At 41.9% G+C, this 23,905-nt stretch overlaps 1 protein-coding gene and 1 long non-coding RNA gene across 4 annotated transcripts in view; one reads left to right on the forward strand and one right to left on the reverse strand.

The window, feature by feature from the left end:
• Positions 1-3,116, forward strand: part of LOC116942179 (uncharacterized) — a 45,939-nt gene extending 42,823 nt beyond the window's left edge. For all 3 annotated transcript variants that reach the window (XM_032953801.2, XM_076066748.1, XM_032953802.2), the window contains one exon: positions 922-3,116. In XM_032953801.2, coding sequence (XP_032809692.2) covers positions 922-2,681 — 1,760 coding nt within the window. In that variant the 3' untranslated portion in view covers positions 2,682-3,116. The remainder of the gene's footprint in view (positions 1-921) is intronic.
• Positions 3,027-22,711, reverse strand: LOC116942180 (uncharacterized). The gene is made up of 4 exons (XR_004402767.2): positions 11,954-22,711; positions 8,462-11,556; positions 7,924-8,070; positions 3,027-7,187 (listed from the first exon to the last, which is right to left on the reverse strand). It is a non-coding gene; the product is annotated as an uncharacterized LOC116942180 (long non-coding RNA).
• Positions 22,712-23,905: the final 1,194 nt, after the last annotated feature.

Genomic DNA, 23,905 nt, shown 5'->3' on the forward strand with positions numbered 1-23,905 from the left:
ATGGGTCGTGGATGGGTATTCTAGCATGACAATGACCCAAAACACACGGCCAAGGCAACAAAGGAGTGGCTCAAGAAGAAGCACATTAAAGTCCTGGAGTGGCCTAGCCAGTCTCCAGACCTTAATCCCATAGAAAATCTGTGGAGGGAGCTGAAGGTTCGAGTTGCCAAACGTCAGCCTCGAAACCTTAATGGCTTGGAGAAGATCTGCAAAGAGGAGTGGGACAAAATCCCTCCTGAGATGTGTGCAAACCTGGTGGCCAACTACAAGAAACGTCTGACCTCTGTGATTGCCAACAAGGGTTTTTGCCACCAAGTACTAAGTCATATTTTGCAGAGGGGTCAAATACTTATTTCCCTCATTAAAATGCAAATCAATTTATACCATTTTTGACATGCGTTTTTCTGGATTTTTTGTTGTTATTGTCTCTCACTGTTCAAATAAACCTACCATTAAAATTATAGACTGATCATTTCTTTGTCAGTGGGCAAACGTACAAAATCAGCAGGGGATCAAATGCGTTTTTCCCTCACTGTTTATGTATGTGTATTGATTTAAAACCCCCTTTTACTCTGACTCAACAAAGTGGACACGGTGACTGCGGGTCTGGTCCCCCCTCCCGTGCCTGCCGATGCAGTTTGGCGGCATCTGCAATCTCTGCTGTGTGGTGCATTTGTCAAGCTAAGGTTAACATAATACATTAGTGGAGTGTCGCCCACGAATGGACAGTATAGCCCGGGCATTGATTTCCCTTGATTTTTGTTGATCTTTTCCGACAGCCTCGCATTCATTGAATTATAAAGATGCTCTCTGTCTCAGTAGTCGGTTGGTTAAATACCAAGTTGTCTGCTGTTGGTGCCACCTGAACCGTGTGCACTATTGCCGAGCAGTGTGTGACTGTAATGCTGTATTGTGTTGCAGATCAAAACAATGAAGCAACGGAGATGGAAAAGAACCCTGTTGATTCGACAGGAAACGGAGAGGGAGAGCACGCAGCAGAGGTGACAATTGAGTTGTGTGAGAGAGTCTGCTCCTCGCAGGACTCTCACCAGGCAGCTCGTGGTGCCACCTCCAAGGCACAGTGCCTGGTGGAAAATCCCCAACCGTCACCGGCGGGCGCGGAAGAGGAGCCCTCCGTTGGCGAAGCCGTGGGTGGTGACATCACCGAGTCGGCCGTTGTGACGAACGATTCTCATCCGTGCGAGCAGACGGGCCCTCCTGACGACAACGCAGAACGCTCAAGAGGAGCGGCAGTGGACAGCGCTCGGAGTGGAAGTGACGCCAATCTAGAATGTACGTCGTTGATCGCCCCTTCTCCCCGAGAGGATCCGCATTCCACCACGACCGACGTGTCGTCCGACTCTGCAGCCACCTATCCGGTTATTTCATCGTCCGACGTAAAGGATGCTGCAAACGTATTATTGGCATCGCCTCCGAGATACCAGCCTGAGGATCCCGGCACGATCCAGCACTCTGCTGATGACGCGCATTGCTCCATAACTTTAGAATCCGAAAATACAATTGAAGAGAATAACAAACCGCTTGAAGTTAAAAGGTCTAAATACGCACATGGTGTCAAACAACGAGTTCACAAAAGGTATAGTCCAAGGTTGCTAAAAGAGTCGGTTGGAACTGATAAACACCAACAGGCATCGGACACATATTTGAGCAAAAAAGAGGTATGCAAGTTGGAGGAAAAAGTGAGTAAGAAACGTGTCCCACTGCTGAAACTGAAAGGGGACATGACAAGTTCCATTGTGATGGCAAAACCTGAGGACGAGAGTCAGGCTTCAAAAGTAAAGTTGGCGACCACTGAACACACCTTGGGTCACCCAGTGATGAAGAGGAAAACAGTGCCACCTTTAATAATACGAAGCCATCATCAGGCGCACGAAGTTCGGACTCGGCTCAAGAGCCCATTGAGGATTGCACGAAAGGAAAAAACATTTTCCACGAGTGGCGGTCAAGTCGAGAACGAGGCTGTAGATAAACAAGAGCGAGAGTTTGAAGCGTTGGAGGTTGTCCGTAACACTGAGGTGCCATTTGAAGAAACCGCTTTTGACGATGTAAATCCTGCCATAGGTTCAGAAAACAAGGACCAAAAGCACGTACGTGACCCTTTGACAGAAGAGGCATCCCCTGGATGTGGCCAGGTGAAACGGCCAAGACTTAAACACCTGAGGGCAAGTGCCCAGGTGGCTGAGAAAAAGCTAAAAAAACAGATGCCAACGTTACGAAGGTCTCTGAGGCAGAAGACGTCCGGAATTCAACTAAGGTCGCAGAGAGGCGCGAGTTCTGAACGACGGCTCGTCCAGGTGGTGCCTGGGAAGAAAACCAGATGCAAGCGCAAAAGCGGCCGGAGCGAGACTTCCCCGAAATTGTCGCGCGGCAGACAACGGGCGGACGGAAACGCGGACGGAGGCAGACGAGAGGAGCCCCCGAGTGAAAAGAAGACGGGCGGAGACTTGTACCCAGACCTGGTGGGGAGGCGTGTGCTGCATCTGTACGATGACGAGGACACGGAGAGGTGGTACCAGGGAGTGGTGACGCAGCTGTACGAGGAGCACGACGATCCCCTGGAGGCCATCTACGTCGTCACGTACGACAGCGAGCCTGGGTGGCAGTATTATCTGGAGCTCCTGCAAGACTACCAGAAAGGCTGGCTGAAGCTTGTCGACTAGGGATCGAGTGCTGTCCATGATACTTGTGCCCGGTTAAATGTAACATATGCATTGAGTCAACAATGAGACTGTTGGTTTGCTAACATTAGATACTTTTAAATTAAAGATATGCTGTTTACCATTTTGTTTAGGTTACATTTAAATACGTAGTTTATTTTTTTGTATTAGGTGCTTAAATAAAAAGGCACGTGTCTGTTCCATACGCGGCGATGTAAACAACAACGGTGGCGTTTTATTGTTGACGTGACGTTGCGGATGAGAATGTTTTTGTTTTCGTTTTTGGGTTTTTTTTAAACAAAATTTGTAACTTCATTAAAATATTAATATTGTTATAATGTTCATGAACAATATTTTCAGGCAGTTTTATTATCCGTATTTGGTGGTCACAACTGCTATTAAGACAATCTGTTCTGTATGAATAAAAACATATATGGACATAGTGGATGTGGATGTCAATAAATATATATCCTGTAAACACTTAGTACATTTCAACTAATTTTGTTTGAATAGCTGGTCCCGCTGCTTTTGACGTTCAGAGCTATTCTGTCTCAAGAGCATTTCCCTTTTCCAGCGATGGGCAGTGATTACCCCTTTAAGTGTGGTATCTTCCACGTTCCTTAACCATCAATGTGATGTCTGTAACGTGTACACGTTCTTTAACCATCAATATGATGTCTGTAACGTGTACACGTTCTTTAACCATCAATGTCATGTCTGTAACGTGTACACGTTCTTTAACCATCAATATGATGTCTGTAACTTGTACACGTTCTTTAACCATCAATATGATGTCTGTAACGTGTACACGTTCTTTAACCATCAATGTGATGTCTGTAACGTGTACACGTTCTTTAACCATCAATGTGATGTCTGTAACGTGTACACGTTCTTTAACCATCAATATGTCTGTAACATGTACACGTTCTTTAACCATCAATATGATGTCTGTAACGTGTACACGTTCTTTAACCATCAATATGATGTCTGTAACTTGTACACGTTCTTTAACCATCAATGTCTGTAACGTGTACACGTTCTTTAACCATCAATGTGATGTCTGTAACGTGTACACGTTCTTTAACCATCAATATGTCTGTAACATGTACACGTTCTTTAACCATCAATATGATGTCTGTAACGTGTACACGTTCTTTAACCATCAATATGATGTCTGTAACTTGTACACGTTCTTTAACCATCAATGTCTGTAACGTGTACACGTTCCTTAACCATCAATGTGTTGTCTGTAACTTGTACACGTTCTTTAACCATCAATATGATGTCTGTAACGTGTACACGTTCCTTAACCATCAATATGATGTCTGTAACGTGTACACGTTCTTTAACCATCAATATGATGTCTGTAACGTGTACACGTTCTTTAACCATCAATATGATGTCTGTAACGTGTACACGTTCTTTAACCATCAATATGATGTCTGTAACGTGTACACGTTCCTTAACCATCAATATGTATGTAACGTGTACACGTTTCTTAACCATCAATATGATGTCTGTAACGTGTACACGTTCTTTAACCATCAATATGTTGTCTGTAACGTGTACACGTTCTTTAACCATCAATATGATGTCTGTAACGTGTACACGTTCCTTAACCATCAATATGTATGTAACGTGTACACGTTCTTTAACCATCAATATGATGTCTGTAACGTGTACACGTTCTTTAACCATCAATATGATGTCTGTAACGTGTACACGTTCTTTAACCATCAATATGATGTCTGTAACGTGTACACGTTCCTTAACCATCATTGTCTGTAACTTGTACACGTTCCTTAACCATCAATATGATGTCTGTAACGTGTCCACGTTCTTTAACCATCAATATGATGTCTGTAACGTGTACACGTTCTTTAACCATCAATGTCTGTAACGTGTCCACGTTCTTTAACCATCAATATGTCTGTAACGTGTACACGTTCTTTAACCATCAATGTCTGTAACGTGTACACGTTCCTTAACCATCAATATGTCTGTAACGTGTACACGTTCTTTAACCATCAATATGTCTGTAACGTGTACACGTTCTTTAACCATCAATATGATGTCTGTAACGTGTCCACGTTCTTTAACCATCAATATGATGTCTGTAACGTGTACACGTTCTTTAACCATCAATATGTCTGTAACCTGTACACGTTCTTTAACCATCAATATGTCTGTAACCTGTACACGTTCTTTAACCATCAATATGATGTCTGTAACGTGTACACGTTCTTTAACCATCAATATGTCTGTAACGTGTACACGTTCCTTAACCATCAATATGATGTCTGTAACGTGTACACGTTCTTTAACCATCAATATGTTGTCTGTAACTTGTACACATTCTTTAACCATCAATATGATGTCTGTAACGTGTACACGTTCTTTAACCATCAATATGTCTGTAACGTGTACACATTCTTTAACCATCAATATGATGTCTGTAACTTGTACACATTCTTTAACCATCAATATGATGTCTGTAACGTGTACACGTTCTTTAACCATCAATATGTCTGTAACGTGTACACGTTCTTTAACCATCAATATGTCTGTAACGTGTACACGTTCCTTAACCATCAATATGTTGTCTGTAACGTGTACACGTTCTTTAACCATCAATATGTCTGTAACTTGTACACGTTCCTTAACCATCAATGTGTTGTCTGTAACTTGTACACGTTCTTTAACCATCAATATGATGTCTGTAACGTGTACACGTTATTTAACCATCAATATGTTGTCTGTAACGTGTACACGTTCTTTAACCATCAATGTCTGTAACGTGTCCACGTTCTTTAACCATCGATGTCTGTAACTTGTACACGTTATTTAACCATCAATATGATGTCTGTAACGTGTACACGTTCCTTGACCCATGCGTTTCTCTTCCTGTGTGTCGGCGTAATTCCAAGCAACACTTCAGCATTCGTTGCATTTTCTCTATGAATCTCTGATCAATGTGTCATTAAAAACGTAATTCTATAGGCAGTTTTTAAAAATCAATTTCAGTTTTCCAAAAGCACTCCAACCTGCTTTCGCTCGCTTATATTTGAAAATATTGATCCAGATTGGTACTCTGATGTAGGTATTGGTACTCTGATGTGTGTTCCTCAAGTACAGCACTGTGTATGTCTTCAGTTGTAATACAAGGTTGTTTTTGGGTTAGATCGCGTAAATATATAAATGTTGCGTCGTTAAACCCGCCACCACCCGACACAGCCAACTAGTAAGGGTTGTCACGTAAACGGAACGTGGCCAATTCGTCACTAGTACAGCACTAGTGTATAGTAGTGTATAGTGTAGTATACTAGTACAGCACTAGTGTATAGTAGTGTATAGTGTAGTATACTAGTACAGCACTAACCGGTGTGTTAGAGAGCAAAGCCACAACATTTAGAATCTGAGTACGACGTTTCGCCAGTAATTACAACTAGCTTCATCAGGCGACAGCCAGATTTGTGTGATGTTTACGTGGCAACCCTTACTAGTTGGCTGTGTCGGGTGGTGGTGGTGGGTTGTAGACGTAGTTATGGATGATATTGGTCGCGAAAGCCTGCAACATGTTAAACTATTTAGTTGTACTGTACATGTTTACTTATGTCCAGCTCGAGTTGAGATGCATCAAAATTATAATGGCAAAAAGTGTCCCGTCGAGGATAGACGACCACCATTAGTCGAGGATAGACGACCACCAACAGTCGAGGATAGACGACCACCACTAGTCGAGGATAGACGACCACCACTAGTCGAGGATAGACGACCACCACTAGTCGAGGATAGACGACCACCAACAGTCGAGGATAGACGATCACCACTAGTCGAGGATAGACGACCACCACTAGTCGAGGATAGCCGACCACCACTAGTCGAGGATAGACGACCACCAACAGTCGAGATGGACGACCACCAACAGTCGAGGATAGACGAACACCAACAGTCGAGGATAGACGACCACCACTAGTCGAGGATAGACGAACACCAACAGTCGAGGATAGACGAACACCAACAGTCGAGTATAGACGACCACCACTAGTCGAGCATAGACGAACGCCACTAGTCGAGGATAGACCAGCACCAACAGTCGAGGATGGACGACCACCACTAGTCGAGGATAGACGAACACCAACAGTCGAGGATAGACGACCACCACTAGTCGAGCATAGACGACCACCACTAGTCGAGGATAGACGACCACCACTAGTCGAGGATAGACGACCACCACTAGTCGAGGATAGACGAACAGCAACAGTCGAGGATAGACGAACACCAACAGTCGAGGATAGACGACCACCACTAGTCGAGAATAGACGACCACCACTAGTCGAGGATAGACGACCACCACTAGTCGAGGATAGACGACCACCAACAGTCGAGGATGGACGACCACCACTAGTCGAGATGGATCTCCCGCGCGGTCAGTCCCTGCCACCTGCCGGTCTGCAGGCGCACCTCCAGTGGCACCAAAGACAAAGGAGCCCCGTGTAGCCTGTCAGACTATAGGGGCAAGTGCCGTTAGCGAGTAGCGCGTATTCAGGCCGGCACTGTGGCACACGGAGGGGGTGGGTGGCCAACACCACGCCCGGCCGCCTTTGTCTCCCCGGTGGCGATGTTTACACACCGCACCAGGGCCTCATTTGAGGCTGAGTCGACCTAGGGGAGGAGGCCCAGGACCGGTTCGGATAATCGTCACCGGTGTTGGCCGTGAGTGGGATCCGGGTCGCCAGGTTCGTAGAGCAGCGGAACACAAACCACCACCACTCACCACCACCACCACTCACCACCACCACTCACCACCACCACGACACCACCACCACTCACCACCACTCACCACGACACCACCGCCACTCACCACGACACCACTCACCACCACTCACCACCACCACTCACCACCACGACACCACCACCACTCACCACCACTCACCACCACCACGACACCACCACCACTCACCACCACCACTACTCACCACCACTCACCACCACCACGACACCACCACTACTCACCACCACCACTCACCACCACCACTCACCACCACCACTCACCACCACCACTACTCACCACCACCACTCACCACTCACCACGACACCACCACTACTCACCACCACCACGACACCACCACTCACCACCACCACTACTCACCACCACTCACCACCACCACGACACCACCACTACTCACCACCACTCACCACCACTCACCACCACTCACCACCACCACTCACCACCACCACTCACCAGCAGCAGCAGGATGGTGATGTCGCCCCCTGGCAGTAGAATGCCTGTCTCGTGGCTGATGCGTGTGGGGTTGCCCGCCCTGCTGTGGGTGGTCGGAGTGGCCGTGTCCCCATTGCCAGCTGCGCCCTCCTCCTGCTGCATCTGCAGCTGCACCCATCACAGGCTGGGATGTTGCGCGCTGCCTCACGCACCGTGCAACCACAACAACCACAACAACAACAACCACAACAACAACCACAACAACAACCACAACAACAACAAACAACCACCACAACAACCACCACAACAACCACAACAACAACAAACACAACAACCACAACAACCACCACAACAACAAACACAACAACCACAACAACCACCACAACAACCACAACAACAACCACAACAACAACAACAAACACAACAACCACAACAACAACAAACACAACAACTACAACAACCACAACAACAACAACAAGAACTACAACAACCACCATAACAACCACAACAACCACCACCACCAAGCAGAGGTCGCGGTCCCACGGTGCCCGGTGCTTACCCGAGACGCGCCATCTCGAGAGCGAGCCGGTGAGGTGTGTCAGTCGATAAACACGACAAGCAGTCGTGGTTCTTCACAACTTCGTGGTTCTTCACAAACTCTGTGGTTCTTCACAAACTCTGTGGTTCTTCACAACTTTGTGGTTCTTCTCAACTTCGTGGTTCTTCACAACATCGTGGTTCTTTACAAACTCTGTGGTTCTTCACAACTTCGTGGTTCTTCACAACTTTGTGGTTCTTCACAACTTTGTGGTTCTTCACAACTTTGTGGTTCTTCACAACTTTGTGGTTCTTCACAACTTTGTGGTTCTTAACAAACTTCGTGGTTCTTCACAACTTTGTGGTTCTTCACAACTTTGTGGTTCTTAACAAACTTCGTGGTTCTTCACAACTTTGTGGTTCTTTACAAACTCTGTGGTTCTTGACAACTTTTTGGTTCTTCACAACTTTGTGGTTCTTCACAACTTCGTGGTTCTTCACAACGTCTGTGGTTCTTCACAACATCGTGGTTCTTCACAACTTCGTGGTTCTTCACAACTTTGTAGTTCTTCACAAACTCTGTGGTTCTTGACAACTTTGTGGTTCTTCACAACTTTGTGGTTCTTCACAACTTCGTGGTTCTTCACAACGTCTGTGGTTCTTCACAACATCGTGGTTCTTCACAAACTCTGTGGTTCTTCACAACTTTGTGGTTCTTCACAACTTTGTGGTTCTTCACAACTCTTTGGTTCTTCACAACTTTGTGGGTCTTCACAACTTTGTGGTTCTTCACAACTTCGTGGTTCTTCACAACTTTGTGGCTCTTCACAAACTTTGTGGTTCTTGACAACTTTGTGGTTCTTCACAAGCTTCGTGGTTCTTCACAACTTTGTGTTTCTTTACAAACTGGTTCTTGACAACTTTGTGGTTCTTCACAACTTTGTAGTTCTTCACAAACTCTGTGGTTCTTGAAAACTTTGTGGTTCTTCACAAACTCTGTGGTTCTTCACAAACTCTGTGGTTCTTCACAACTTTGTGGTTCTTCACAACTTCGTAGTTCTTCACAAAGTCAGTGGTTCTTCACAACATCGTGGTTCTTCACAAAATCTGGTTCTTCACAACTTAGTGGTTCTTCACAAACTCTGTGGTTCTTCACAACTCTGTGGTTCTTCACAACGTTGTGGTTCTTCACAACTTTGTGGTTCTTCACAACTTTGTGGTTCTTGATAACTTTGTGGTTCTTGACAACTTTGTGGTTCTTCACAACTTCGTGGTTCTTCACAACTTTGTGGTTCTTCACAAACTTTGTGGTTCTTCACAACTTTGTGGTTCTTCACAAACTTCGTGGTTCTTCATAACTTTGTGGTTCTTTACAAATTCTGTGGTTCTTCACAACTTTGTGGTTCTTCACAAACTCTGTGGTTCTTCACAGCTTTGTGGTTCTTCACAACGTTGTGGTTCTTGACAATTGTGGTTCTTCACAACTTCGTTGTTCTTCACAACTTTGTGGTTCTTCACAACTTTGTGGTTCTTGACAACTTTGTGATTCTTCACAACTTTGTGGTTTTTGACAACTTTGTGGTTCTCCACAACTTCGTGGTTCTTCACAAACTCTGCGGTTCTTCACAACTTTGTGGTACTTCACAACTTTGCAGTTCTTGACAACTTTGTGGTTATTCACAAACTCTGTGGTTCTTCAGAACAATGTGGTTCTTTACAAACTTTGTGGTTCTTCACAACTTTGTGGTTCTTTACAAACTTTGTGGTTCTTCACAACTTTGTGGTTCTTCACAACTTTGTGGTTCTTTACAAACTTTGTGGTTCTTGACAACTTTGTGATTCTTCACAACTTTGTGGTTCTTCACAACTTTGTGGTTCTTGACAACTTTATAGTTCTTGATAACTTTGTGATTCTTCACAACTTTGTGGTTCTTCACAACTTCGTGGTTCTTCACAAACTCTGTGGTTCTTCACAACTTTGTGGTTCTTCACTTCTTGACAACTTTGCGGTTCTTGACAACTTTGCGGTTCTTCACAACTTTGTGGTTCTTCACAACTTTGTGGTTCTTCACAAACTTTGTGGTTCTTGACAACTTTGTAGTTCTTGACAACTTTGTGATTCTTCACAACTCTGTGGTTCTTCAAAAACTCTGTGGTTCTTGACAATTTGTGGTTCTTGACAACTTTGTGGTTCTTCACAACTTTGTAGTTCTTCACAAACTCTGTGGTTCTTCACAACTCTGTGGTTCTTCACAACTTTGTGGTTCTTCACAACGTGGTTCTTGACAACTTTGTGGTTCTTCACTTCTTGACAACTTTGCAGTTCTTGACAACTTTGCGGTTCTTCACAACTTTGTAGTTCTTCCCAAACTCTGGTTCTTGACAACTTTGTGATTCTTCACAACTTTGTGGTTCTTCACAAACTCTGTGGTTCTTCACAACTTTGTAGTTCTTGACAACTTTGTGGTTCTTCACAACTTTGTGGTTCTTCACAAACTTTGTGGTTCTTCACAACTTTGTGGTTCTTCACAACTTGTGGTTCTTCACAAACTTTGTGGTTCTTGACAACTTTGTAGTTCTTGACAACGTGATTCTTCACAACTTTGTGGTTCTTCACAACTTTGTGGTTCTTCACAAACTTTGTGGTTCTAGGCAACTTTGTAGTTCTTGACAACTTTGTGATTCTTCACAACTCTGTGGTTCTTCACAAAGTCTGTGGTTCTTGACAACTTTGTGCTTCTTGACAACTTTGTGGTTCTTCACAACTTTGTAGTTCTTCACAAACTCTGTGGTTCTTGACAACTTTGTGATTCTTCACAACTTTGTAGTTCTTGACAACTTTGTGGTTCTTCACAACTTGATGGTTCTTCACAAACTCTGTGGTTCTTCAGAACTCTGTGGTTCTTCACAACTTTGTAGTTCTTGACAACTTTGTGGTTCTTCACAACTTTGTGATTCTTCACTCACCAGCAGCAGCAGGATGGTGATGTCGCCCCCTGGCAGTAGAATGCCTGTCTCGTGGCTGATGCGTGTGGGGTTGCCCGCCCTGCTGTGGGTGGTCGGAGTGGCCGTGTCCCCATTGCCAGCTGCGCCCTCCTCCTCCTGCTGCACCTGCAGCTGCACCCATCACAGGCTGGGATGTTGCGCGCTGCCTCACGCACCGTGCAACCACAACAACCACAACAACCACAACAACAACAACCACAACAACAACCACAACAACAACAAACAACCACCACAACAACCACAACAACCACCACAACAACCACAACAACAACAAACACAACAACCACAACAACCACCACAACAACAAACACAACAACCACAACAACCACCACAACAACCACAACAACAACCACAACAACAACAACAAACACAACAACCACAACAACAACAAACACAACAACTACAACAACCACAACAACAACAACAAGAACTACAACAACCACCATAACAACCACAACAACCACCACCACCAAGCAGAGGTCGCGGTCCCACGGTGCCCGGTGCTTACCCGAGACGCGCCATCTCGAGAGCGAGCCGGTGAGGTGTGTCAGTCGATAAACACGACAAGCAGTCGTGGTTCTTCACAACTTCGTGGTTCTTCACAAACTCTGTGGTTCTTCACAAACTCTGTGGTTCTTCACAACTTTGTGGTTCTTCTCAACTTCGTGGTTCTTCACAACATCGTGGTTCTTTACAAACTCTGTGGTTCTTCACAACTTCGTGGTTCTTCACAACTTTGTGGTTCTTCACAACTTTGTGGTTCTTCACAACTTTGTGGTTCTTCACAACTTTGTGGTTCTTCACAACTTTGTGGTTCTTAACAAACTTCGTGGTTCTTCACAACTTTGTGGTTCTTCACAACTTTGTGGTTCTTAACAAACTTCGTGGTTCTTCACAACTTTGTGGTTCTTTACAAACTCTGTGGTTCTTGACAACTTTTTGGTTCTTCACAACTTTGTGGTTCTTCACAACTTCGTGGTTCTTCACAACGTCTGTGGTTCTTCACAACATCGTGGTTCTTCACAACTTCGTGGTTCTTCACAACTTTGTAGTTCTTCACAAACTCTGTGGTTCTTGACAACTTTGTGGTTCTTCACAACTTTGTGGTTCTTCACAACTTCGTGGTTCTTCACAACGTCTGTGGTTCTTCACAACATCGTGGTTCTTCACAAACTCTGTGGTTCTTCACAACTTTGTGGTTCTTCACAACTTTGTGGTTCTTCACAACTCTTTGGTTCTTCACAACTTTGTGGGTCTTCACAACTTTGTGGTTCTTCACAACTTCGTGGTTCTTCACAACTTTGTGGCTCTTCACAAACTTTGTGGTTCTTGACAACTTTGTGGTTCTTCACAAGCTTCGTGGTTCTTCACAACTTTGTGTTTCTTTACAAACTGGTTCTTGACAACTTTGTGGTTCTTCACAACTTTGTAGTTCTTCACAAACTCTGTGGTTCTTGAAAACTTTGTGGTTCTTCACAAACTCTGTGGTTCTTCACAAACTCTGTGGTTCTTCACAACTTTGTGGTTCTTCACAACTTCGTAGTTCTTCACAAAGTCAGTGGTTCTTCACAACATCGTGGTTCTTCACAAAATCTGGTTCTTCACAACTTAGTGGTTCTTCACAAACTCTGTGGTTCTTCACAACTCTGTGGTTCTTCACAACGTTGTGGTTCTTCACAACTTTGTGGTTCTTCACAACTTTGTGGTTCTTGATAACTTTGTGGTTCTTGACAACTTTGTGGTTCTTCACAACTTCGTGGTTCTTCACAACTTTGTGGTTCTTCACAAACTTTGTGGTTCTTCACAACTTTGTGGTTCTTCACAAACTTCGTGGTTCTTCACAACTTTGTGGTTCTTTACAAATTCTGTGGTTCTTCACAACTTTGTGGTTCTTCACAAACTCTGTGGTTCTTCACAGCTTTGTGGTTCTTCACAACGTTGTGGTTCTTGACAATTGTGGTTCTTCACAACTTCGTTGTTCTTCACAACTTTGTGGTTCTTCACAACTTTGTGGTTCTTGACAACTTTGTGATTCTTCACAACTTTGTGGATTTTGACAACTTTGTGGTTCTCCACAACTTCGTGGTTCTTCACAAACTCTGCGGTTCTTCACAACTTTGTGGTACTTCACAACTTTGCAGTTCTTGACAACTTTGTGGTTATTCACAAACTCTGTGGTTCTTCAGAACAATGTGGTTCTTTACAAACTTTGTGGTTCTTCACAACTTTGTGGTTCTTCACAACTTTGTGGTTCTTTACAAACTTTGTGGTTCTTGACAACTTTGTGATTCTTCACAACTTTGTGGTTCTTCACAACTTTGTGGTTCTTGACAACTTTATAGTTCTTGACAACTTTGTGATTCTTCACAACTTTGTGGTTCTTCACAACTTCGTGGTTCTTCACAAACTCTGTGGTTCTTCACAACTTTGTGGTTCTTCACTTCTTGACAACTTTGCGGTTCTTGACAACTTTGCGGTTCTTCACAACTTTGTGGTTCTTCACAACTTTGTGGTTCTTCACAAACTTTGTGGTTCTTGACAACTTTGTAGTTCTTGACAACTTTGTGATTCTTCACAACTCTGTGGTTCTTCAAAAACTCTGTGGTTCTTGACAATTTGTGGTTCTTGACAACTTTGTGGTTCTTCACAACTTTGTAGTTCTTCACAAACTCTGTGGTTCTTCACAACTCTGTGGTTCTTCACAACTTTGTGGTTCTTCACAACGTGGTTCTTGACAACTTTGTGGTTCTTCACTTCTTGACAACTTTGCGGTTCTTGACAACTTTGCGGTTCTTCACAACTTTGTAGTTCTTCCCAAACTCTGGTTCTTGACAACTTTGTGATTCTTCACAACTTTGTGGTTCTTCACAAACTCTGTGGTTCTTCACAACTTTGTAGTTCTTGACAACTTTGTGGTTCTTCACAACTTTGTGGTTCTTCACAAACTTTGTGGTTCTTCACAACTTTGTGGTTCTTCACAACTTGTGGTTCTTCACAAACTTTGTGGTTCTTGACAACTTTGTAGTTCTTGACAACGTGATTCTTCACAACTTTGTGGTTCTTCACAACTTTGTGGTTCTTCACAAACTTTGTGGTTCTAGGCAACTTTGTAGTTCTTGACAACTTTGTGATTCTTCACAACTCTGTGGTTCTTCACAAAGTCTGTGGTTCTTGACAACTTTGTGCTTCTTGACAACTTTGTGGTTCTTCACAACTTTGTAGTTCTTCACAAACTCTGTGGTTCTTGACAACTTTGTGATTCTTCACAACTTTGTAGTTCTTGACAACTTTGTGGTTCTTCACAACTTGGTGGTTCTTCACAAACTCTGTGGTTCTTCAGAACTCTGTGGTTCTTCACAACTTTGTAGTTCTTGACAACTTTGTGGTTCTTCACAACTTTGTGATTCTTCACAACTTTGTAGTTCTTCACAAACTTTGTGGTTCTTCACAACTTTGTGGTTCTTCACAACTTTGTGGTTCTTCACAAACTTTGTGGTTCTTGACAACTTTGTAGTTCTTGACAACGTTGTGATTCTTCACAACTTTGTGGTTCTTCACAACTTTGTGGTTCTTGACAACTTTATAGTTCTTGACAACTTTGTGTTTTTTCACAACTCTGTGGTTCTTCACAAAGTCTGTGGTTCTTGACAACTTTGTGCTTCGTGACAACTTTGTGGTTCTTCACAACTTTGTAGTTCTTCACAAACTCTGTTTTTCTTGACAACTTTGTGATTCTTCACAACTTTGTGGTTCTTCACAACTTCGTGGTTCTTCACAAACTCTGTGGTTCTTCACAGCTTTGTGGTTCTTCACAACGTTGTGGTTCTTGACAATTGTGGTTCTTCACAACTTCGTTGTTCTTCACAAACTCTGTGGTTCTTCACAACTTAGTGGTTCTTCACAAACTCTGTGGTTCTTCACAACTTTGTGGTTCTTCACAACTCTGTGGTTCTTGACAACTTTGTGGATCTTCACAACTTTGTGGTTCTTCACAAACTTCGTGGTTCTTCACAACTTTGTGGTTCTTTACAAATTCTGTGGTTCTTCACAACTTTGTGGTTCTTCACAAACACTGTGGTTCTTCAAAGCTTTGTGGTTCTTCACAACGTTGTGGTTCTTGACAATTGTGGTTCTTCACAACTTCTTTGTTCTTCACAAACTCTGTGGTTCTTCACAACTTTGTGGTTCTTCACAACTTTGTGGTTTTTGACAACTTTGTGATTCTTCACAACTTTGTGGTTTTTGACAACTTTGTGGTTCTTCACAACTTCGTGGTTCTTCACAAACTCTGCGGTTCTTCACAACTTTGTGGTACTTCACAACTTTGCAGTTCTTGACAACTTTGTGGTTATTCACAAACTCTGTGGTTCTTCAGAACAATGTGGTTCTTTACAAACTTCGTGGTTCTTCACAACTTTGTGGTTCTTCACAAACTTTGTGGTTCTTCACAACTTTGTGGTTCTTCACAAACTTCGTGGTTCTTCACAACTTTGTGGTTCTGTACAAATTCTGTGGTTCTTCACAACTTTGTGGTTCTTCACAAACTCTGTGGTTCTTCACAGCTTTGTGGTTCTTCACAACGTTGTGGTTCTTGACAATTGTGGTTCTTCACAACTTCGTTGTTCTTCACAAACTCTGTGGTTCTTCACAACTTTGTGGTTCTTCACAACTTTGTGGTTCTTGACAACTTTGTGATTCTTCACAACTTTGTGGTTTTTGACAACTTTGTGGTTCTTCACAACTTCGTGGTTCTTCACAAACTCTGCGGTTCTTCACAACTTTGTGGTACTTCACAACTTTGCAGTTCTTCACAACTTTGTGGTTATTCACAAACTCTGTGGTTCTTCAGAACAATGTGGTTCTTTACAAACTTTGTGGTTCTTCACAACTTTGTGGTTCTTCACAACATTGTGGTTCTTTACTAACTTTGTGTTTCTTGACAACTTTGTGATTCTTCACAACTTTGTGGTTCTTCACAACTTTGTGGTTCTTGACAACTTTATAGTTCTTGACAACTTTGTATTTTTTCACAACTCTGTGGTTCTTCACAAAGTCTGTGGTTCTTGACAACTTTGTGCTTCTTGACAACTTTGTGGTTCTTCACAACTTTGTAGTTCTTCACAAACTCTGTGGTTCTTGACAACTTTGTGATTCTTCACAACTTTGTGGTTCTTCACAACTTCGTGGTTCTTCACAAACTCTGTGGTTCTTCACAACTTTGTGGTTCTTCACAACTTTGTGGTTCTTCACAAACTTTGTGGTTCTTGACAACTTTGTAGCTCTTGACAACTTTGTGATTCTTCACAACTCTGTGGTTCTTCAAAAACTCTGTGGTTCTTGACAATTTGTGGTTCTTGACAACTTTGTGGTTCTTCACAACTTTGTAGTTCTTCACAAACTCTGTGTTTCTTCACAACTCTGTGGTTGTTCACAACTTTGTGGTTCTTCACAGCATTGTTCTTGACAACTTTGTGGTTCTTCACTTCTTGACAACTTTGCGGTTCTTGACAACTTTGCGGTTCTGCACAACTTTGTAGTTCTTCACAAACTCTGGTTCTTGACAACTTTGTGATTCTTCACAACTTTGTGGTTCTTCACAAACTCTGTGGTTCTTCAGAACTCTGTGGTTCTTCACAACTTTGTAGTTCTTGACAACTTTGTGGTTCTTGACAACTTTGTGGTTCTTCACAACTTTGTGGTTCTTCACAAACTTTGTGGTTCTTCACAACTTTGTGGTTCTTCACAACTTTGTGGTTCTTCACAAACTTTGTGGTTCTTGATAACTTTGTAGTTCTTGACAACGTGATTCTTCACAACTTTGTGGTTATTCACAAACTTTGTGGTTCTTGGCAACTTTGTAGTTCTTGACAACTTTGTGATTCTTCACAACTCTGTGGTTCTTCACAAAGTCTGTGGTTCTTGACAACTTTGTGCTTCTTGACAACTTTGTTGTTCTTCACAACTTTGTAGTTCTTCACAAACTCTGTGGTTCTTGACAACTTTGTGATTCTTCACAACTTTGTAGTTCTTGACAACTTTGTGGTTCTTCACAACTTGGTGGTTCTTCACAAACTCTGTGGTTCTTCAGAACTCTGTGGTTCTTCACAACTTTGTAGTTCTTGACAACTTTGTGATTCTTCACAACTTTGTGGTTTTTGACAACTTTGTGGTTCTTCACAACTTCGTGGTTCTTCACAAACTCTGCGGTTCTTCACAACTTTGTGGTACTTCACAACTTTGCAGTTCTTCACAACTTTGTGGTTATTCACAAACTCTGTGGTTCTTCAGAACAATGTGGTTCTTTAAAAACTTTGTGGTTCTTCACAACTTTGTGGTTCTTCACAACTTTGTGGTTCTTTACAAACTTTGTGGTTCTTGACAACTTTGTGATTCTTCACAACTTTGTGGTTCTTCACAACTTTGTGGTTCTTGACAACTTTATAGTTCTTGACAACTTTGTATTTTTTCACAACTCTGTGGTTCTTCACAAAGTCTGTGGTTCTTGACAACTTTGTGCTTCTTGACAACTTTGTGGTTCTTCACAACTTTGTAGTTCTTCACAAACTCTGTGGTTCTTGACAACTTTGTGATTCTTCACAACTTTGTGGTTCTTCACAACTTCGTGGTTCTACACAAACTCTGTGGTTCTTCACAACTTTGTGGTTCTTCACAACTTTGTGGTTCTTCACAAACTTTGTGGTTCTTGACAACTTTGTAGTTCTTGACAACTTTGTGATTCTTCACAACTCTGTGGTTCTTCAAAAACTCTGTGGTTCTTGACAATTTGTGGTTCTTGACAACTTTGTGGTTCTTCACAACTTTGTAGTTCTTCACAAACTCTGTGGTTCTTCACAACTCTGTGGTTGTTCACAACTTTGTGGTTCTTCACAGCATTGTTCTTGACAACTTTGTGGTTCTTCACTTCTTGACAACTTTGCGGTTCTTGACAACTTTGTGGTTCTTCACAACTTTGTAGTTCTTCACAAACTCTGGTTCTTGACAACTTTGTGATTCTTCACAACTTTGTAGTTCTTGACAACTTTGTGGTTCTTCACAACTTGGTGGTTCTTCACAAACTCTGTGGTTCTTCAGAACTCTGTGGTTCTTCACAACTTTGTAGTTCTTGACAACTGTGTGGTTCTTGACAACTTTGTGGTTCTTCACAACTCTGTGGTTCTTCAAAAACTCTGTGGTTCTTCACAATTTGTGGTTCTTGACAACTTTGTGGTTCTTCACAACTTTGTAGTTCTTCACAAACTCTGTGGTTCTTCACAACTCTGTGGTTGTTCGCAACTTTGTGGTTCTTCACAGCATTGTTCTTGACAACTTTGTGGTTCTTCACTTCTTGACAACTTTGCGGTTCTTGACAACTTTGCGGTTCTTCACAACTTTGTAGTTCTTCACAAACTCTGGTTCTTGACAACTTTGTGATTCTTCACAACTTTGTGGTTCTTCACAAACTCTGTGGTTCTTCAGAACTCTGTGGTTCTTCACAACTTTGTAGTTCTTGACAACTTTGTGGTTCTTGACAACTTTGTGGTTCTTCACAACTTTGTGGTTCTTCACAAACTTTGTGGTTCTTCACAACTTTGTGGTTCTTCACAACTTTGTGGTTCTTCACAAACTTTGTGGTTCTTGATAACTTTGTAGTTCTTGACAACGTGATTCTTCACAACTTTGTGGTTATTCACAAACTTTGTGGTTCTTGGCAACTTTGTAGTTCTTGACAACTTTGTGATTCTTCACAACTCTGTGGTTCTTCACAAAGTCTGTGGTTCTTGACAACTTTGTGCTTCTTGACAACTTTGTGGTTCTTCACAACTTTGTAGTTCTTCACAAACTCTGTGGTTCTTGACAACTTTGTGATTCTTCACAACTTTGTAGTTCTTGACAACTTTGTGGTTCTTCACAACTTGGTGGTTCTTCACAAACTCTGTGGTTCTTCAGAACTCTGTGGTTCTTCACAACTTTGTAGTTCTTGACAACTTTGTGGTTCTTCACAACTTTGTGATTCTTCACAACTTTGTAGTTCTTCACAAACTTTGTGGTTCTTCACAACTTTGTGGTTCTTCACAACTTTGTGGTTCTTCACAAACTTTGTGGTTCTTGACAACTTTGTAGTTCTTGACAACGTTGTGATCCTTCACAACTTTGTGGTTCTTCACAACTTTGTGGTTCTTGACAACTTTATAGTTCTTGACAACTTTGTGTTTTTTCACAACTCTGTGGTTCTTCACAAAGTCTGTGGTTCTTGACAACTTTGTGCTTCTTGACAACTTTGTGGTTCTTCACAACTTTGTAGTTCTTCACAAACTCTGTGGTTCTTGACAACTTTGTGATTCTTCACAACTTTGTGGTTCTTCACAACTTCGTGGTTCTTCACAAACTCTGTGGTTCTTCACAGGTTTGTGGTTCTTCACAACGTTGTGGTTCTTGACAATTGTGGTTCTTCACAACTTCGTTGTTCTTCACAAACTCTGTGGTTCTTCACAACTTTGTGGTTCTTCACAACTTTGTGGTTCTTGACAACTTTGTGGTTCTTTACAAATTCTGTGGTTCTTCACAACTTTGTGGTTCTTCACAAACTCTGTGGTTCTTCACAGCTTTTTGGTTCTTCACAACGTTGTGGTTCTTGACAATTGTGGTTCTTCACAACTTCGTTGTTCTTCACAAACTCTGTGGTTCTTCACAACTTTGTGGTTCTTCACAACTTTGTGGTTCTTGACAACTTTGTGATTCTTCACAACTTTGTGGTTCTTGACAACTTTGTGATTCTTCACAACTTTGTGGTTTTTGACAACTTTGTGGTTCTTCACAACTTCGTGGTTCTTCACAAACTCTGCGGTTCTTCACAACTTTGTGGTACTTCACAACTTTGCAGTTCTTCACAACTTTGTGGTTATTCACAAACTCTGTGGTTCTTCAGAACAATGTGGTTCTTTACAAACTTTGTGGATCTTCACAACTTTGTGGTTCTTCACAACTTTGTGGTTCTTTACAAACTTAGTGGTTCTTCACAACTTTGTGATTCTTCACAACTTTGTGGTTCTTCACAACTTTGTGGTTCTTGACAACTTTATAGTTCTTGACAACTTTGTATTTTTTCACAACTCTGTGGTTCTTCACAAAGTCTGGTTCTTGACAACTTTGTGCTTCTTGACAACTTTGTGGTTCTTCACAACTTTGCAGTTCTTCACAAACTCTGTGGTTCTTGACAACTTTGTGATTCTTCACAACTTTGTGGCTCTTCACAACTTCGTGGTTCTTCACAAACTCTGTGGTTCTTCACAACTTTGTGGTTCTTCACTTCTTGACAACTTTGCGGTTCTTGACAACTTTGCGGTTCTTCACAACTTTGTGGTTCTTCACAACTTTGTGGTTCTTCACAAACTTTGTGGTTCTTGACAACTTTGTAGTTCTTGACAACTTTGTGATTCTTCACAACTCTGTGGTTCTTCAAAAACTCTGTGGTTCTTGACAATTTGTGGTTCTTGACAACTTTGTAGTTCTTCACAACTTTGTAGTTCTTCACAAACTCTGTGGTTCTTCACAACTCTGTGGTTCTTCACAACTTTGTGGTTCTTCACAACGTGGTTCTTGACAACTTTGTGGTTCTTCACTTCTTGACAACTTTGTGGTTCTTGACAACTTTGCGGTTCTTCACAACTTTGTAGTTCTTCACAAACTCTGGTTCTTGACAACTTTGTGATTCTTCACAACTTTGTGGTTCTTCACAAACTCTGTGGTTCTTCAGAACTCTGTGGTTCTTCACAACTTTGTAGTTCTTGACAACTTTGTGGTTCTTGACAACTTTGTGGTTCTTCACAACTTTGTGGTTCTTCACAAACTTTGTGGTTCTTCACAACTTTGTGGTTCTTCACAACTTTGTGGTTCTTCACAAACTTTGTGGTTCTTGATAACTTTGTAGTTCTTGACAACGTGATTCTTCACAACTTTGTGGTTCTTCACAACTTTGTGGTTCTTCACAAACTTTGTGGTTCTTGGCAACTTTGTAGTTCTTGACAACTTTGTGATTCTTCACAACTCTGTGGTTCTTCACAAAGTCTGTGGTTCTTGACAACTTTGTGCTTCTTTACAACTTTGTGGTTCTTCACAACTTTGTAGTTCTTCACAAACTCTGTGGTTCTTGACAACTTTGTGATTCTTCACAACTTTGTAGTTCTTGACAACTTTGTGGTTCTTCACAACTTGGTGGTTCTTCACAAACTCTGTGGTTCTTCAGAACTCTGTGGTTCTTCACAACTTTGTGGTTCTTGACAACTTTGTGGTTCTTCACAACTTTGTGATTCTTCACAACTTTGTAGTTCTTCACAAACTTTGTGGTTCTTCACAACTTTGTGGTTCTTCACAACTTTGTGGTTCTTCACAAACTTTGTGGTTCTTGACAACTTTGTAGTTCTTGACAACGTTGTGATTCTTCACAACTTTGTGGTTCTTCACAACTTTGTGGTTCTTGACAACTTTATAGTTCTTGACAACTTTGTGTTTTTTCACAACTCTGTGGTTCTTCACAAAGTCTGTGGTTCTTGCCAACTTTGTGCTTCTTGACAACTTTGTGGTTCTTCACAACTTTGTAGTTCTTCACAAACTCTGTGGTTCTTGACAACTTTGTGATTCTTCACAACTTTGTGGTTCTTCACAACTTCGTGGTTCTTCACAAACTCTGTGGTTCTTCACAGCTTTGTGGTTCTTCACAACGTTGTGGTTCTTGACAATTGTGGTTCTTCACAACTTCGTTGTTCTTCACAAACTCTGTGGTTCTTCACAACTTTGTGGTTCTTCACAACTTTGTGGTTCTTGACAACTTTGTGGTTCTTCACAAACTCTGTGGTTCTTCACAACTTTGTGGTTCTTGACAACTTTGTAGTTCTTGACAACTTTGTGGTTCTTGACAACTTTGTGGATCTTTACAACTTTGTGGTTCTTCACAAACTCTGTGGTTCTTGACAACTTTGTGATTCTTCACAACTTTGTGGTTCTTCACAAAGTCTGTGGTTCTTCACAAAGTCTGTGGTTCTTCACAAGTCTGTGGTTCTTCACAAGTCTGTGGTTCTTCACAACTTTGTGGTTCTTCACAACTTTGTGGTTCTTCACAACTTTGTGGTTCTTCACAACTTTGTGGTTCTTCACAAAGTCTGTGGTTCTTCACAAGTCTGTGGTTCTTCACAAGTCTGTGGTTCTTCACAACTTTGTGGTTCTTCACAACTTTGTGGTTCTTCACAACTTTGTGGTTCTTCACAAAGTCTGTGGTTCTTCACAAAGTCTGTGGTTCTTCACAACTTTGTGGTTCTTCACAAGTCTGTGGTTCTTCACAACTTTGTGGTTCTTCACAACTTTGTGGTTCTTCACAACTTTGTGGTTCTTCACAAAGTCTGTGGTTCTTCACAAAGTCTGTGGTTCTTCACAAGTCTGTGGTTCTTCACAAGTCTGTGGTTCTTCACAACTTTGTGGTTCTTCACAACTTTGTGGTTCTTCACAACTTTGTGGTTCTTCACAACTTTGTGGTTCTTCACAAACTCTGTGGTTCTTCACAAACTCTGTGGTTCTTCACAACTTTGTGGTTCTTCACAACTTTGTAGTTTTTCACAACTTTGTGGTTCATCACAACTTAGTGGTTCTTCACAAACTCTGTGGTACTTCACAACTCTGTGGTTCTTCACAACTTTGTGATTCTTCACAACTTTGTGGTTGTCCACAAACTTTGTGGTTCTTCACAACTTTGTGGTTCTTGACAACTTTGCGTTTCTTGACAACTTTGTGATTCTTCACAACTCTGTGGTTCTTCACAAACTCTGTGGTTCTTCACAAACTGTGTGGTTCTTGACAACTTTGTGGTTCTTTTCCACTTCGTGGTTCTTCACAACTTTGTAGTTCTTGACAACTTTGTGGTTCTTGACAACTTTGTGGATCTTTACAACTTTGTGGTTCTTCACAAACTCTGTGGTTCTTGACAACTTTGTGATTCTTCACAACTTTGTGGTTCTTCACAAAGTCTGTGGTTCTTCACAAAGTCTGTGGTTCTTCACAAGTCTGTGGTTCTTCACAAGTCTGTGGTTCTTCACAACTTTGTGGTTCTTCACAACTTTGTGGTTCTTCACAACTTTGTGGTTCTTCACAACTTTGTGGTTCTTCACAAAGTCTGTGGTTCTTCACAAAGTCTGTGGTTCTTCACAAGTCTGTGGTTCTTCACAAGTCTGTGGTTCTTCACAACTTTGTGGTTCTTCACAACTTTGTGGTTCTTCACAACTTTGTGGTTCTTCACAAAGTCTGTGGTTCTTCACAAAGTCTGTGGTTCTTCACAAGTCTGTGGTTCTTCACAAGTCTGTGGTTCTTCACAACTTTGTGGTTCTTCACAACTTTGTGGTTCTTCACAACTTTGTGGTTCTTCACAACTTTGTGGTTCTTCACAAAGTCTGTGGTTCTTCACAAAGTCTGTGGT

Source organism: Petromyzon marinus, chromosome 13 (assembly GCF_048934315.1).
Source record: "Petromyzon marinus isolate PM22_M1 ecotype Great Lakes invasive population chromosome 13, UKy_Petmar_22M1.pri1.0, whole genome shotgun sequence".
NCBI lineage: Eukaryota > Metazoa > Chordata > Hyperoartia > Petromyzontiformes > Petromyzontidae > Petromyzon > Petromyzon marinus.